The sequence below is a fragment of the Seriola lalandi genome, unplaced genomic scaffold (genome assembly GCF_002814215.2).
Source record: "Seriola lalandi dorsalis isolate HSWRI2012SDOR001 ecotype SW California unplaced genomic scaffold, Sedor1 jcf7180002054524, whole genome shotgun sequence".
Classification (NCBI taxonomy): Eukaryota; Metazoa; Chordata; class Actinopteri; order Carangiformes; family Carangidae; genus Seriola; species Seriola lalandi.
The window spans coordinates 86883-105018 of NW_019525077.1; the positions used below are offsets into that span (position 1 = coordinate 86883).

The following is an 18136-nucleotide window of genomic DNA, read 5'->3' on the forward strand; positions in this document are numbered from 1 at the left end:
TGAAGACAAGATCTAAAATTAGCTCACTCTCATACACTGAGGATGTTAAAGGTTGGTTCCATATGTATGTAGGCAGTTTTATACCCAGGAAACTGGCAGCAGTCCATGTTTAAGCGACATCTGTGTGTTGACAAACGACGAGGACTTCAAGGGTGAAAATAAAGAAAGAAAGTCCCGCTGCACTGAGCAGGTAAAAGCCATTGCTCTGAAAAGAGACAAACTTTTCCACACATTTTCATTGATAACATAAATTTCTGTCTCCGTCAACCACCTTTTATTTTTTTTTGTAGCTAATCATGTTGGTTAACTTGCCTCCTCAGTGGTCAGGCTCAGCTTCACAGCACCTTTTAAGATCATTCGATGTCCTGCTCAGGTTTACTTAAACACCTGGCTGGACTGGCCGCAAGGAGGCCCCAGGGCCAAAATGCCCTGCAGGTAGTCCTCTCGCCTCAGGGGTTTCATTTCAATGGCTCAATTATGTTGTGATCTCTGTATGTTTCTGAAACTTGGGCCATGCGATCTGCCCCAGCATGCCATGTGGGTAAACGCAGGAACAGCAGCACTTTGAGGCTGATCAAGCAAAATGAAGCTAAAGTACGAAACCATAACAGAAATGTGCAACTTTCTTCTGCAACAGTTTGCAACGTATACATCCAGACATTCAGGTAAAGGCTGAGATTTTAAAGTCATTGTGCACCCATGGTTCACCCCCACTGGTGTTTTAATTTATTTTCCCTGATTAGACCTCTCTGCTGGACTGTGTGGGCATGTACGCACCAGGTTTGAACTGACACACCTCTCCTCTGCTTAGATTTTTACTGCAGGACAACTTAAAGATTTATCCTTCTTATGGGAGCTTGGGGATCTTATGTAATTGCCAATATAGCTCTGCCAACGAAGCAAATGTCTAATCAGTCAGAATAACTTGGCTGCACGTGGCTTTTAATGCTAAAACATGTTGAGTTCTTAGCTATCAGAGCATTCAACAATCTACTTTTTCATTTGCCAGCTTCTACAAAAAAAGGTGAAGCGAAATAAAGTGCAGCTCTCTGCTCCTGGTGCAGCCTGCAGGATGACCTGGCCTTGAGGAGCCTGGAAACAGGTCTTGAGTAAACCTGTAAAACACAACTCATTAGTATGCTGGATGTCAAGTGCACACCACATGTTGTAATAGCCAAATGGCTGGACGATTGCAAGGTAAGACATCAAAAAGAGTCTTTGTAGAAAGTGTGCCATCGATAACTGTGGAACTGTGTTATTAGATAGAAGACGTTGGGCAACCTGCCATTACACCTAATTGGACTAAAGGAGGGCTGTGACTTTCAACTGACAGTGTTTTAGTATCTTGTATTTTAATTGAGAAAAGACTGTCCACTCAGCCGCTTCAGAGCAAGTGAGTTCTTGGTCTGAATCCAAAAAAATGACATGCACAGCTGTTTATGTGAGCTGCAAGTCTCAAGTATAGTCAGACATCTTTATAGACATTTGAAGGTGACTGTGCACATGAGTGTGATGTGTCCTTGGAAGATGAAGACTGGTCAGACAGGTAGATGAATAATGAGCATGACGTATATACAGTGGGGTCCTAAAGGACAGCGTACACTGAGAGGCTTCATCAAGTGGCTGGGATCGTGTACAGGAACATCTGTGCTGAGTGTGGATTAGAAGTCCCGATGGGATAGAACAGGGAGCAACAGAGCTGAGATCCTGTGGGACTTCAGGTTCCAGAACATAGACTGTATGTAAAGACAGAGATAGCCTCTGTAATGTCACCCATAGGAGAGCGGTTTTGAAGTGAGCTGACTCCGCTTAACTCCCGGCTAATTCAAAAATGGGAAAAGTGGAGGTGTGTGTGGAGCCGGTTTGTGGCAATCATACGCTCACCCACCTGTCATTCAAAGCGGCCACACCCTCAGTTGTGCAGCATTTAAAGTGTTAATAAAATGTAAACAGTTGAATTTCTATAAAAATTCCCCCCGTATAGTTGTCATGAGCTAGAAACCAAAACTGTTTTTCTACCAGGCTGTAAACATGTTTATATCTGCTGTAGAGTTGGGCATTTTAACATGGGAGTCTATGGGGACTGACTCGCTTTCAGAGCCAGCCTCTAGTGGTCATTAGAGGAACTGCAGTTTTTTGGTACTTCAGTTTTTGGCTGCTTTTTTCAGCCATGAAGGTTGCCACTTGTTCCGAACTGACAAGCAGCTGCAGGCTAACCAACCAGACATTGTAGTGGATGAAAAGGCGCAGAAGAGGGCAGCTGTGATAAAAGTGGTAATCCCAGCTGACAGTAAGAACTTTAGGCAGCGACGGTTGAAGTGACGGCTAAGGCACCTAGAAATGTTCCAACGTGTTGCCGTAGTTGAGGAAGTCAAAGATCAACATTTAACTCTGACAATGGCTTGATATTTGCTGTAGAGACAAATTTAATATCAAATGAGGAGTTTGTATAAATCCGTCTGTTACTTCAGCACCACGGACAGCGTCATGGTTTCATCAATACACAGCAGTCAGGTTGGGGGCTGGAGAGGGAGGGTGGCAGGTTAACAGCTTGTATGTAACTGTAAAAATCAGTCAGATTAGCCAGTATTTTAACAGATATACTCATAATCCATAAAACTACTAATGGTATAATTGAATTTAAAAAAATGACAGAATCAAATATGACAAAAACGTATAATTACTTGCTAACTTTAACGTATTACAGGGTACGGTAAACTAGTCTTTCTCTCATAGTAGACAGCTGGGCTGCAACGGTAGTAAGTTTTGACATACAGTCTATGTCATTGCATCATGCCATAGCCGTCCATTCAACCGTCGCTGCTTAAAGTCCCTAATAACATCAGAAAGAAGGAGCACGAGAAGATTAAGAAGCACCAGGCCTGAAGTAACAACTGGAACGGATGTGGACAGAGTGGTAATAGGAGCATTAGGGGCTGCGAACCCCAAACCAATCTGGGAGAGTGGCTTCAGTAGACAGACAGACAGACAGACAGACAGACAGACAGACAGACAGACACACACACACACACACACACAATGGGGACCCAACTGTTGTATGCCCACTTGGGGAGAAAACCCCCCCCCCCACCAAAATCTTGCCCCCAATTTGGCTCCAAAAGTTTCCCTTCAAGCTAACACTGAACACTCTGCATAGTGTTAAACTGCATTATGCTAAGTGAGTGATTGACTTGTCAACTTTATGTTCTCTAATATGACAAATTTAGAAAAAATATATATCATTAATAAAACATGACACGTTTTAAGGCTTATGTTTCAGGAGCAATCACCGCTTCATATTCACACTTTTTATACACAGTTCCCCAACACCTTTACTTCCTATAGAGACATGCTACTGTCTGCCAGTTCAACACAGATCATTAAATGTGTGCATGTGATGTATCTCCTGCATAAATCTACCAGGTGTGGATCATTTAAAGTGCACACTTCAGACGTACCATACATCCTCTATTCATTCTGTGTATTTCCTCAACACTTTTAGAGGAGAAAGGAAAATAAATGACTAAGGAAAATTGCTTTTTAAGAGGAAAGTTCCACATACATACAAGCTTGCACATACACATCTGCCTCACTAGGATCACAGCCTGAAATTAGAAGTGTCGTTTACAGGTGATAAGTGTTTGTCCAACTCTCTTATCTCTCTCTAGCACACAACTGTACCTTCTTCTTCTCAGCTGTGGCTTCAGTCTTCACGGAAAGACAGAAAGGAAAAAAAAGAAAGAGAAAAGACACAAAAGTAAAACGAAAAAGAAAAGTCACACAACACTGCAGGATGTTGATGATTTAAAAAAAACACTATAACTACATGGACACAGGGTTGTACAGCGTGGTATACAGCAGGCAAACAAAAACAGGAGGTATCTTTTAGTTTGGGTGGGGTTCTGTGATATATTGTCTGGTGGGTTGGGTAATGGTGAGTGGGTGATTTTAATAAAAGCTTTTTGTTTATTGCTTCTGGTTTATTGGGACGCTACAAGACAAAAGGGACGTCACCTGCAGAAGTCCTATATGTTTCACTGCTGTCTGCTACGTTACTGCTGCACACTCACTTCATCCCAAACTGGAATTATTTGGAAGAAGAAGTCCCATGTTCTTCCCATTCAGACACTTAGCTCAGTGAGATAGATGTTCTCTGTTATACTTAATAAATGACTGACCAAAACTTATTTATGGCCATGTAAGGTTTTGCGATATACTAGTTTTACAAATGCATACACTTAAACAAGCAGCTGCAACAACATCATATACCTGCCTTTTTATTTATTTTATTTTCTGTACTCAGGTCTCACTTGTAAATGAGATCTCGACCTCAACGTGACTTCCTGATTAAATAAAATAAATGTATACCTGGGAAAGTAAAAAGAACAGGGACTATGCACAATCATTCCTCTACCGACTTTGCTTCGTATGTGTAGTTAAAAATATGTAAAAAATATATATATAGTATATATACACATATATATATATCGACTGCTTAGTTTGCTTATTTCTTCAGCTGGCTCAGGTTTGAAAGACTTTTTCTACTACGTTATGAGTTTTTCTATTGAACCGGGGCTAACAGGCTAATAGTTTAAGACGTGGGTCAGAGGGAAAAGCTCTACAGAGGAAACAACGGACAAACAAACCTTGTTCACTTCCTCCTTTGACTGGTGAGAAAAAACAAAAATAAAACATCAGACACCTGGAATCTACAGTCAAGTTTTTCACCTTTTTAAACATGCCTCCTTTATAAATACAAAATAAGCAAAGGAAAATGATCAGCAATCAGTTTTACCATTAAAGAGCTTAAATCAAATGTGACATGCACTGAAACAAAATGAAATGACTGAGCTCAAAGAAAGAAGAAAAAAAAAAAAAACCTTAAATTGAATCAATCGCTGCCGCCTCGGCCAACGGCCAAGTGTTTTTGGCAAATGGGACTGATTCTTTGAATTAGATTCTGGGAAAAGTCTGAGTCAGCTGGCTCTAACGGGCGCAGCAGACAGTGTGTGGAGCGAATGACACGGTCAGATCGTCTGCGACATCGGACCTCATACTTATCTCAATACGCTCACACACACTCACAGGCACAAACAGAAACACACACTGGAAACTTAAATTTGCACCTAATATATTGAGCTGTAGTTACACTTCAAACTTGATTTGTACATCTGTATAAACGGTTCATGAATCTGTTATAACACATGTAAAAAAAAAAAAATCCTGATTACAACTGCACTTCAGAGTTTCAAAGAGTGTTATAAGCCATGTTATTATAGTTTACATACTGCTTATAAAGGTTGGCTGGTTAACAGTTACAGCATGTTATATCTCAGGCCACTGTGAAAAGTTCACATGACTGATAAGTGTCATTGATTTGGGTAAACACACACAAGAAGATGCAGTTTAATATGAGCACCAGTCGTTTGGCCCTCAGTTACTTTTTGTTTTTCTGGGCTCTTACGCTCAGGAGGAAGTCGAAATACACAGAATGCTTTCTGAATGTATTCTCTGTCATTTATTTGGCTTAACTATTCTCCTGGGAGATGACTGCAATTCATTTTTTGCAAGCATCATTTTATCATCAATTTCAGGTACAACAATTTGGCAGCACCAATGATCAATAACCCCAAACAGGTCAAGACAAGCGCAGGTACTAAATAAGGAAACATTTGCTTAGCCGCTACAATTTTGTAGTTGTGCATTTTACACATTTTACACAATTTAACTTTCAGTAAAATACATTTTTCTTACTGCTTGTCTTTTCTGTTTGACAGTGTTTTCAACGATTGGTCAAAGTCGTCAAATATCCATATAAATTACAAATACAGGATAAACTTTAAAAAAGTGCATGTTGCAGGACCTTTTATTACTGAAGCTACGTTTCAACAACTCACCTCTTTGCTCTTTGTGTCCTCCTTGAGGCAAAAACAAGAAAGGGAATGGTTGAAAAGAAAAGCCAACACCATTAATTTCTCTTTTTCTCACACACAAACCCAACGATTGATCTAGAGGTTTTATCAAAAACCTACGCTGAATTGGTTTGTACAGTGACATAAATAAATGAGTGCATTTATTTATGACTGAAAAGATGAAGAGTTTCAGTGAGTGTCACTGGGGAATGAGGGCAAATCTGAATAGATTTAGAGATACTGAGCAGAAAGAGGAGGTGAAGGACAGAATCATGATCAACAAACCAACCTGCTTCTCTTTGTCTTTCTTTTCAGCCTGCAAGGACACACACATGCGTGAGTGAGCGATGCTTATATGCCACATACACACATGTTCACACACAATGACATTCACACAGTGACCTTGTAACAGACACACTCTTCTTTGGCACTTTCATTAGGTTCACCTTCCCTGTTAGCCTCCGGCTGCTGCAGGCAGTGACTCATATATTAATAAAGCTTATTGTTGCTTTCAGGTGAAACCCTCGTAAAGGGTCCGGCTCTGAGGGGTGATCAAAAACCAAGCTAAAAACGAGCCTTGACATCTGAAGGGTACGAGGTGTTTCTCCGACAGCGTTATGCATTAGCACATGCAGGATTCAGACCGTCGGAAAGATGAGTTCAACCACTTGGAATGTGTTAGGATCGTTAACGCTGAAGCTCTGAAGAGTCTGCGGTCTATCTTTGCTCCCTCTGTGCTTGAAGGTGTGCTAATGTAAAAAATGATTGAAAGGAACGCCTGCAGACTCCTGCTCCTTTATGGCTCATATCTGGACACTAGTGTGGAGTTAACTGAGAGCTGTGCAGTCAAAAAAACAACTTATTGATGAGCGAGAATCTACAACAACACATCTGTCCATCCCTCACCTCAACAACGGGACCATTTCTCTGTCAGACTAGCAGGAGCAGGACAGTAACTATTCAGACTTTTTAACTGTAATATCCTGTCGTTTTTCCTTTGTTCACCAGGTTTTGAACTGCCAGTACCTTTCACAACGGGACACGCGTCATTACTAACTCTATCTGCCACCATGAGGAGGGAGCACACAAGCTTCTGCCTCCTCCACTTCTCCTCATCTAACTGTAAGTTATTGTTCAGAAACCAGTGTAAAGTTTAATAATCTCTAGTTCATACGTATTCTTCAAAATCTTGTGTCCCACACAAGGTGCCGCCCTATTTTTAAACAATACTACAACTTTCTATCATATTCAAAAAAAAAGTTTTATCAGGTTAAACCCAGTTATTTTGTCCAGCAGTTGCAGAGCAGCATAATCACTCAGTAGGATGAGGGTAAGCACCATATTCTCTCTCTTTTAGCTCAGTACCAAATCCTGAGGGAAATATCTGTCTCTGTAGCTGCTACATGCTCCACTTTGCTCACCAGTTACTTTCTAACTGTGTGTGTCTGCTGTTTGATGCTGAGCCAGTATCGCTCAGTGATTATTTTTCACGACGCAATGAGAGTAACGGAAGCAGTTCAGTTGCAGACTGGCCGGATAAACAATGAGCTGATGGTCACTATAAAGCTCTGCAACGATTCAGCTGAGTTTGTCATCTTGTTTTCACATTGATATTTCATACATTATTATTATTATTATTATAAAAATATAGATTATAGCTGCTTTAAAGTTAAGTTTAGATCAAAGCTTTGAGCTGATTTGCTGATTATGGCAATGAAATTGTTGTGAATTATTTTCATAAAACTAATAACAAATTTTCCCTCAAGCACACAGACAACCATACACACACAGACACACCATACAATTTAAAGAAAACATGAGTAGTTTCCACGCACACACCTTTTCTTTCTTGGATTCGGACTAGGAAGATGTGAAAACAACAGAGAAAAGGAAAAATGTTACGAAAATAAAAATAAACATGAATCAATAAATATTAAAGGGAACATGAGAGTGCTTTTGATGGCTCACCTTTTCCTTGTCAAGCTTTTAAAGAAAGAAAGGAATAAAACATACATTAAAAATGTAAAAAGGCAGAAGACAACAAATGGAAGTTAAAGGCTCTTTGTGATGATGACGATGGTGGGAGCAAAATGTTGGAAACACGAGCAACTCTACCAGTTTAGACACACAATCACAGACACTCTTCCACGCGAGAACAGCAAAGTGAACGGAGGATTTAGTCGGCCATGTGTACGTGTTTCAGCCAGCAGGAGAGGAGAGGAGAGGTTAGTTATGGATAAATGTTAGAGCTTTGTAAAGAAACCAAACCTTCTCCCGCTCCTCCTCCTCCTCACTGTCATCATAAGCCGAGGAGTCGTCCTACAGGAGGACAGACACAAACTAAAACATCTGCTACCACTAAAAAAAGTCAACTAAACACAGTTAAACAAAGCTCTTAGTTTCAGGAGAGAATATCTACTCATCTAGTGATGAAATTACACTTTTACTATATACCAATATTGCACTACATTTTTCCATTGTTTCTCTCCGGCACCTCCCTGAGCAGAGGAGTCATGCTGCGGCGTGTTCGCAGCCGCTGCGAGAGCCTGGCATTTTCTTTTTAGTGCTGAAAGTTAAAAATATCTCAAGTTTTTGCTCCCCGCTTCAACCAGATCTGGAATCGTCTCAGAGTAATAGCAGCAGCCACACGGCATTTCCCTGAAGCATCGTGCTGCTATCTGAGAGTGCGGTTTCTTGGTCGAGAAAGGCTCTTAATGTTAGAGCGAGATGCTGATCTGCTTCGTCATCTGATGATCTGACAAATCCTAAACTCTGTCCTCTACAAGGCTACAAGATCGTCAGGTCACAGCCAGCACAGTGTTCAAGGTTTCATGTGTGACTTTCCTGGATAATAAATCATAATATTCTTGCAATATTATATGCAAAACTGGGTTTATATGAAAACACGTGTCTTAACAGCCTAACACACAACATAAAAGGGGTTTGGATGAGAATATTTCTAAAGCAAGACGCCCTCACTTCACCGTCTGACTGCAGATTAAGTTCAGCTTTGCCTTCAAGAAACACTTGGATGACCAAGATCTTTCTCTCTGGTCTCAGCCTGGAGTCTTTTGATATCACAGGTTGGTAAACATGTTCATGTTACTGATCTATAACTCTTAGTTCATTCTCTTTCGTGTAGAGTTGCATTGGCACCTTTTAATGTAAATCAACTCACAATATAGAGAATTTACTGTTCTACTTAATAAGTGAGAAGTGTTTTGATATCCTACTGTACTTCACAGTGGCGCAAAACACTTTGTAAACACACACAGCACAAGCACAGTCCAGACTAACTCACAAAGAACTCCACAACACACAAAACACAGAGTTCTGGGGGAATGAAGCCGTTAAAACAAAGAGCGAAAGGCTCGGACGACCGACCTTGTTCTCCTTCTCCTTGTTGTCAAGCTGAGGACGGACAAGACAAGACAAGACAAGACAGGACAGGACATGACACGAGTCCATGTTTTGTTCATTCAGAGCATGGCAACATAACGTGATTCTCATCAGACCTGTGACTTCACCTTTACTCGACATTTCTTCAAAACACAAACATTTGATAAAAGGTTTCCACTACAGCTGGGATGAAAACCACAACCGGATGCAACAAGAATTTTAAACTATTTAAGACAATATAAAGAAAAGTCCACGACCCTGAACCTCTACAATATTTTATACAATTTATTGGTGCGAATTAGAGGCTGGAAAAAACGTAGTGGCCAAGTCCTCAAAAAGACAATGTGTTAAACATTTAATAGCCCTGATCCTGACCCACATGTTACATGGTACTTCTGAGGACCCTCACTGACATACAGTAAACCCTACAGCCCCTACATCACCAACATGTATCCCATAACCTTCACCAAACTGCAAGCTCAACCCTCAAGGTTTAAAACTCCTCACAAAGTTCCTCACAACAGCACACACAATAATAACTCTCCCGCTTGATGCTCACAGGCTCAAACGGCTTGGAAATCCAGCCACTTTCTGTCATTATTAATCCAATCGCAGATAAAGCGATAAAGTGATGCAAAGCAAATATGATTCCAAAGCCAACGCTCGTTAAGAATCATGGGGTTCCTCAACATTAATAAAACATCAAGATAATTCTTCAAGGAAAATATTTCAATGCAATAAAAAGAATATATCAACTTACACTTTTACGATACAACACAAGGAAAGCATCAACTAAGGAGCAAACAGATTGATTGTGTGATCAGATTAAATTGCCTACATGAATAAAACTGGAGATAATATCGCATGAAAATGTCAGTACAGAGATGCCACCTCTTTTTTTTTTTAAGTCACATTTATTATATATACTTAATCTCAGCCACAAAATCTTCTCTCTCCTTCAAAAGCCCCAACAACAACAAAGGAGCAGCACATTTATCCGCCCCATAACACTTCACCATAACATCCCATTTAACATCTGTTAACATCGCAGTAACTTTAGCCATTAACCAGCAGAGCCGGGACTCTCGTCACTTTTTATCTTTCTTCACCCTCTTCCTCCCTGACACGACCCCCCTCCCCCAGCAGTCGGCAGGCAAACAAAGTCAAGTCAGCAAAGTCATTTCAAGACGCCATTTAGCGGCGGCTAAATACAACATTTTTTAATACGCTATCAAGTTCAATTATCTGGGATCCAACTGTCTGGTCTATTAAACACCCAGACAGGAGGGAGGCCATCTTAGTACCCAGCTGCAAATGTGTTAAGAGCTCTGTTAGCATGTGGTACAAGAGGCTTTATGGAGGTTCCTGGCATCAGATCTATGGAGGGATTTATCGACTGTGCTCAGGGGGAAGCAGATGGAGACTTCAAAGGGAAAATAGTCCCTTTGTAAAAGGCAAAGATCATTTTATCATAAATATTCATTTATGATCAGAGAAAAAAACGACGACAAAACAAACAGTGGTTAATCCCAGTTCATCATGTTTTGAACGTATTTTGGTCTGTGTTGTTCTCACTGGTTTGAAAAGGTGATGTCAATTACAGTACGTCGTTAGCAACGTTTGCATCAAACTCTGGTGATTGTTGTGTGCTCGTTTTCCAGGTCACTGTCAATCAAATAATCAAACCACACCCATAAAATCTTAAAGAAGCAGTTTGGTTGAGTTTTTGATTGTATAACTTAAATCCTCCTCTTATCTTTAACCTTTTCACTCATGAATATTTAATGTTATTGAGAAATATTTACAATATAAAACCATGTTTTCTGCGACGGTTCAGTGATATAATGTGTGATTCCCTAAGAATATCTGTCTATACAAAATCATATGGTGCGTACATTATTCTGTGTAAGGCATCCAACATAAATGAGTCAAATCATCGTCAAGGAAACAGCCACAGTTAGTTTCACGGATCATGTTCAGATTGTGCCGCTGTCCACTCAAACAATCAGTATTCACTTCATCAAACACTAATGTATGGTAATGAATGATTTAGTTGCCACAAGTCCAAATTATTCAAATGATAAATATACAGCTGCTGCAAATATACCTGAGGGCAGGACATGGCATGACCTCTAACTGCATGAGTGAGGGCAGAGGGCCAGTGATTATAACTGTCAGCTCGCAGGTATTTACTCCACTTTCACTCGACATTGAAACCCAGCAACGATTAGAAAGAACGAGAATAATTCAGATTTAAATAAAACGAATGTGCTAAAAGGTGTGAAATCTCCACTTCTAGCTTCCTTATAAATATTAGGATTAAAGTGAGAAGAGGTCCGAGGTCGATGGAGAATTACACTTGAACTCTATTTAGAGAGGAATTCTGCTTTGATTGTCAGTTTTTGTCTCTTACCTCAGATCCCTCTGAGTCTGAGCAGCCAGACTGGAGTGAAATGGACAAAACAATAAGAAGAGAAGGTGAAATGAGACAAAAAATTAAAAAAAAAAAAAGAAGAATGTTAAAGAATAAAAGAGACCTGGACTCCCTCTCTCACCTTGGATTCCTCTGACTGGTGTTCATGAAGATTGCAAACAAAAGACAATTATTTTAAAATACAAAGACAAGGTGAATTAGCAAAAAAATGTTTTGATGATGCAGCCCACCCACCATGTCATCCTCCCCTTCATGATCAGAGATGGCCTGGGGGAGATCCAGGTGGAGGTACACAAATAAAAATGACAAAATAAATGTAATTATATTACACACACACACACACACACACACACACACACACACACACACACACGTAGGCTACATATGTATTAAAAAAAATAAAAAAATGCATAAGAAAGAAACCAGCTGGCTGAGTCATTCTCAGTTTATGCTGCTCTCCACTAAAACAATTAACTTAAATGAGACTCTAATTTATTATTTTAATAATAACACTGCTCGCATATTTCTGCTAGCCACAAGCTAAAACTGACTTCCAATGACAGTTATTGTGGATGAACTGGTTACAAACAACCTTCAAATGAAGCACCATTACAACACATCAGACACAGACTGAATCATGGACAACCCCGTCCAGGTACACCTCTGTGCTTTTGTTTTTATTTTGGGTTTTTTTTGTGGTCGGGCTCAATCTCATAGTTACACTGTCTCACGATCTGTTTCTGGTTTGTCCCTTTCCTGGTACATGGTGACAATGCCTCCGTGCACAAAGACAGTGTGGTCAAATGGTCTCCGCAGAGTCGCGGGCCTCGGCCCTGTACCGATGTCTGGGATGAAGTGAAGCGCCGACTGTGAACCTGGCTGTCACAGCAGCAGAACAATGAACATAGCATTGGAGTCCGATGTCCAAGAATCAAATATGTGTGTAATGTTTCGGTGTCGACATAAATGTAGTGTTTTTGCTGTGCAAAGAGAAAAGTGACTGATCACAGAAGATAAAAAAAAAAATACAATTAAAGCCTCGCGCTTGAATGCCTCCGCCACTCAGACTATATTCAGGTTACATCCCTGTTTGTCCAGTCATATAAAATATTGATTATTTGTGTGAAATTTTGTCATAATTGCTGTGTGAAGTTTTGAGTAATGGATAAAAGTGTTTTCAGAGGCCTTGACCTTTAACCTTTGACCACGAAAATCTAATCAGTTGAGTCCAAGTGAAGGTTCAGTGAGATATTGTCTCCACAAGGTCAAAACTTTGTTTTGTGAGACCACCAAGCCCTTGACCTTTGACCCCCAAAATTTAAACAGTTTGTCCTTGAGTCCAAGTAAATGTTTTTACTAAATTTGAAGAAATTCCCTCAAGGCGTTTCTGAGATATTGTGTCCACGAGAATGGGACGGACGGACAACCTGAAAACAATATATGTCTCGGGCTCTGACTGTCGCTGTAACTCTGATCTAAACTAACAGGCCTTTTCTCACAGCAAATATATGGAAGAGCACAAGTGAACCCAATAACATTAAAGATGGCAGCCAGAAAGCACAATAGGCCCTGGATGGAAAGCAGCCATGACTCAAGTTAATATGTACACCTGTGTGTGACAAGTTAAAAGCTCTGGGCAACCTGAAACGACACGCCACGTCAGACCTATGAAAAGCTTTTCGTATTGAAGCTGGAATCGCTGCGTGTCAATTTAATGTTTGCCAGTTTAAAACCACTCAAGTGTCACTTTATCCAAACGTGATGCTGAGGTTTGAGGTTTGAGGTTGTAACAGACAAACGAGCTGACCCACCTCCTCGTCACACTCCTCGGGCTCCTCCTCATTCTCAAGCTTTTGGAAAGAAGCAGCATCATGAATATCACATCAGGCAGAGAGGAAAAGCAACACTTCTGTGGGGGAAATCAGGGAGTCGAGGAAGAAGGGTACTATTTGAGCTGTTGCTTATGAGTAAATTGGGATCAACTACAAACAGAAACAGAAACTACAGGGTAAAAAGAGTCGGCAGGAGGTTCAGGGAGGGTTTTTGCTTTAGTGACGTGATTTATTTTTGACATTTGTGGTTGAGGAGCGACAGGGGAAACAGGATCGAGGGCAAAAAAGAAACCTCAACATACCCTCTCCTCCTCAGCAGTAATCTGTAGAGAAAACACACAAACACACGCTGAATCTCACACCTTACTTAAAATAATTCAAGGCCTGTGAAAGCGTACACACACACGCAAACACACACACATACACACACGCAAACACACACACACACACACACATACACATACGCCGTAGAAGCTTCACCTTTTTCCTGAACACCTGCTGCACCTTTTGCACCTTCATCCTCCGACAACATGATCTATTTTTAAAGAGATTTTTCCACTAGTGATGTTCCAGAAATATATCAGAAAGGTTACTTTCATTCAGCCTGAATAGTCTGGAGAAATGACTCAGGAGAAATGCACGAGGGGGGAGCGTCTCATGAGGCTGTCACAGAAGATGCATAAGTATTGTAGATTTCCCACATATAGTGCTTTCAAATCTTTTTCTAGGTTTTGCATATTGCATATGATCGGTTACGTCCATCAAATCGCTTATTTTCAACTTTTAGCACAAGCTGAAGCACTCTTAACGAGTATCCAATGACATCACTGTGGTTCTGCACAAGTCAAGTGCTCTTTGCTAGTTTCAGACTGACATGGGTGTCATTTTCCCCTCCAGCACCCACGTTATTTAAGTAGTAAATATACCTGATATACACTCTTACAGAAAGGTGTGGTCAGGTGCATTGTTGGCACTTTGCTATCTCGAGACGTTGGAAAGCGACTGACCAACAAAAGCCTGGTCTGAGGTCAGTGCTGCAGTATTTCACTGCTATTATAAGGGCGCATTGTCAAGAGAGAGATATGCACCTACATGGGCGGGCACATCATCATCCGCCAAGCTGCGTCAGGCTTTCAAAAGGAATGGGAGATGGCAGTCTGATTGGTTTATTGTATGTTACACTAAAAAAAATTCCCATGATTAATTAAGAGACTAAGCACAATCTTTCTGAACCATGCGCCTGGGGCTGCGACTGTTTTTTCTGCCATTAAAATGGCAAAAGCGATATGGACACGCTCTAAATACACACTTTAGACTGTCATTGTAACCCCTGTCAAGGGATCTGATATTTATAGGGCTCTATCCTTAAACATCTCTCTAATCACCGGGGTCAACATCAAAGATTCTGCTTTTCATTTTAATTTCTGCGTCTCCTCCTTCTGCTTCTTCTGGTAGCGGCTGATGAACCCAAATACATACAGAATAGTTCCATTATGATAATTGGGTCACACCTGGAGGACGGTGAGGTGACCCAAATAGGTTCACCTATGTACTGGGATATACTGTTTCCTGTGGGGGGTTTCATCGGCTGGAGCTTTTCCAGCACCATTTCAAGAAAAGCCTGCTGAGTGAACATCTGCAAACTTACAAACAAATCTCATCGAAAACATTTAATGACAACTAGATGTTTGGATTAACTGGAGTAACTATCCACTCCTGGTAAAGGCAGCTGTGGCATGTTGTCGGGTGGGAAACGTATAATGTCTGACACAGCCATCAGTACAATTTGCTCCATTAGAATTATTTTTAAACCTTTGTCCTTTTATGTTCTCTGAGATTTACACATGGAGGCAGAACTGCGGTCACTTCAGCAGAGCAGAAGAATGGCAGGGCCGAATGTCTGACTGCTAAGTTTTTCTTCTATCTTATGTAAATGCGACAACACTACACTGTTATCTGAGAAAGGTTGAGATGTTAGTGCTACAACCAGTCGTTACAACGACCAGGAACACTGACGAATCACGTGGCATCAGTGGCCTTGATAACGACAAATATAACATAATATACAATCAATAACAAATGCTAGTGAACAAAACTCCCTCTGCAGAGCCAATATTAGCGATCTGGTGCTGTGTAATAATAATAATAATGAAAATGTGTAATATTATTGTCAGGGAAAGTATCTTTTGATTAAATGTTAAAATACCTTGAAAAATGAAGTGGATGGTAATTGGTCATGTGACCCACTTAGTATTTATCACACCTGTGAACGCTCTTGTAATTCTACTGAGTGAACCTGAAGAAGCTGCAGGTGAAACACGTTGCTCGCTCTCAATAAAAGTCACGGTGAAGACATCTCAGTGTGCGGTGGTTAGGTTTGAGTTTGATATAAAATATGCTGTTGAGCAAAACGTAAAATAGATAATTGAGAATTTACTTTTTTGCTTTTAAACTGCAAATTGCCAAAACCAAGAGCCTGTTGCTGAGTTAGACTGATTTACAATCATAGATCCATAATTAAAATGATGTTTAACTTATTATGACATATGTTTAAAATCTAATGTAACGAACAACAGGATTTTAACACTTTATCCTTAAGGAAATTCAAGTCTGCTAAGTATGAATGAGTACACACAATAAAATGTAATGTTTTTTAACTTATTGACTCTCTTTTTCTACTTCAAGGTTTTTTCACTGCTGCTGTGTTTTTATGATAAATGAGCATTAATGTGACACATTAATATTTTTGCCTCAACTGGATTTAAATTGAGGCTCTGCTCTTTATTTGCCTGTTGCCATAGCGTCGGAGGCTTTTTTTTTTTTTTCATTCACCCAGAACGATGAGAAAGTTTTCACTTCAGACACTCAGTGGCAGATGATTAGAGATATGTGTTTTGTTGTGTGCATCTCTCACCTGTTTCGCTCCCATCGACTCAAACATCTTCTCCAGAAGGACCCTCATCTGCTGGATGTTGTTCATCAGCACACAGGGCTGGAGGGAGATGGATGAGGGAGACAACAGGTGCAGGTGGGCGAGAGAAAACAAAATGAGGGTGACGGAAAGGCAGGTGAAGAAAGAAAAGTCAAGAAAGTCAAAGAAAGGAAAAAAATAAAAGAGCAAATGAATGAGAGTGGGTGAGAAACAGAGCAAAACAAAAGACGGAGAGAAGGCGATGGAAGGAGGATGAAAGAACCAAACAGAGACAGAAGATTTACAAAAGTGGGCAGCAGCAACTAAAATATTAATCCACTCTGCAGAGAATGTACAGAGAGTGTTCAAAGTGTTCGGTCCCTCTCCAAATCAGATGATGATCAGAGCGAGGCGGTTTGGAAGCACAATACTCACTATCTTCTCCTTCTCACAGTAGGAGGGGAAGCTCTTGGACAGCAGGGCACAGTACTGCAGCAGCACTTTAGTGATCGTCTGTGGGAACAAGATAACAAACACTTGGGACATGCTTGCACTTGGAAACCTCTGGGGTGGTGAATCTATACACTGGTAAATTACTCCTTTTAGTTTGATGTGTTTGGTCAGAAAACAACCAGTTCTGTTTGAACTGAAAGTGGCATCGAGTTTTCACTGCGACTGAAAATGTTTGTCTCAGTCTTTTGCTTAAAGAGCTGCAGAGAGTGTTAGCAGTGATCTGAGGGTTTATGTCTTTTGGTCCAAATCAATCTAAGTCAAGTCTTTAGTCTGTACGAGCAAGTCTCAAGTCAGATCTCACGTCCAAGCCTTCATTAGCAAACTGTAACTGACTGTTGAATGAAATTAAAAATAACAAGCTGTGTAGCTTCGCAAGGCAGGTCCGACTCATTCCCATTTTTATCTCATTTATTTTTATTCAGGAATTGTGACTTGAGACTTGAATGTTTTTGCTTTACAGTGAGTATACAGTCGTGTGCAACTCAAGTCCATGTCCAAGTCTCAGGTAAGATAACTACTGCGGCGGAAATCTTTGTGAGCTGGAGAAACACATGACCACCAGGAGCTCAGATGTGTCAGGCAGAAGTATTTATTGTAAGCTATAGACTCCAAGGAGAAAATGTTGAGCAGGACAAAGATGTCTGGTCCTGCAGGGTGTATACAGTACCTCACTTAACTAAGGTTTAAATATAGTCTAAACCTTTAAGCCTGGTCATTTAATTCATTTTATTGACACCAACAGTCATAATATAGGCTACACAGTGAACCTTTGTCTAACAACGGGATGTTGTTACGACCTGAACTCTTGGAGTGTGAGTAAGTCTGACAAAATAAGGAAAGAAGACTGGGAGAAAAATTCCTTCACAACTACCACAAAAGTGAAGGACGTCTGGATACTGATGTCTGATGATGATTCCTCGTTGTTAGAAAATTAGCAGAAAATAAAAAACAAATGAATCTTCTAAATAAGCAGCCAAGTCCTAAGTATGTTTAGCCAGAGACACATGGGTTTTGTTGGGAGTGGGAGTGACTAGTTGGTGCCACTCTACTCCTGCCTGATTACAGAAAACCACCGGGCATTGTTTGTTCATTGATCTGGCAAGATATCTTAGCTGCTATGTGCCCCCCCCCCCCC

At 40.5% G+C, this 18136-nt stretch overlaps 1 protein-coding gene across 2 annotated transcripts in view; it reads right to left on the reverse strand.

Moving 5' to 3' along the window:
* Positions 1 to 18136, reverse strand: part of unc13ba (unc-13 homolog Ba (C. elegans)) — a 173066-nt gene that overhangs the window by 10713 nt on the left and 144217 nt on the right. The window contains exons 22-26 of one of the 2 annotated variants that reach the window (XM_087176060.1): positions 16924 to 17001; positions 16492 to 16569; positions 6202 to 6228; positions 5898 to 5918; positions 3682 to 3708 (exon numbers count right to left, since the gene is read on the reverse strand). In XM_087176060.1, coding sequence (XP_087032186.1) covers positions 3682 to 3708; positions 5898 to 5918; positions 6202 to 6228; positions 16492 to 16569; positions 16924 to 17001 — 231 coding nt within the window. The remainder of the gene's footprint in view (positions 1 to 3681; positions 3709 to 5897; positions 5919 to 6201; positions 6229 to 16491; positions 16570 to 16923; positions 17002 to 18136) is intronic. The other variant, XM_087176061.1, reaches the window with a different exon arrangement.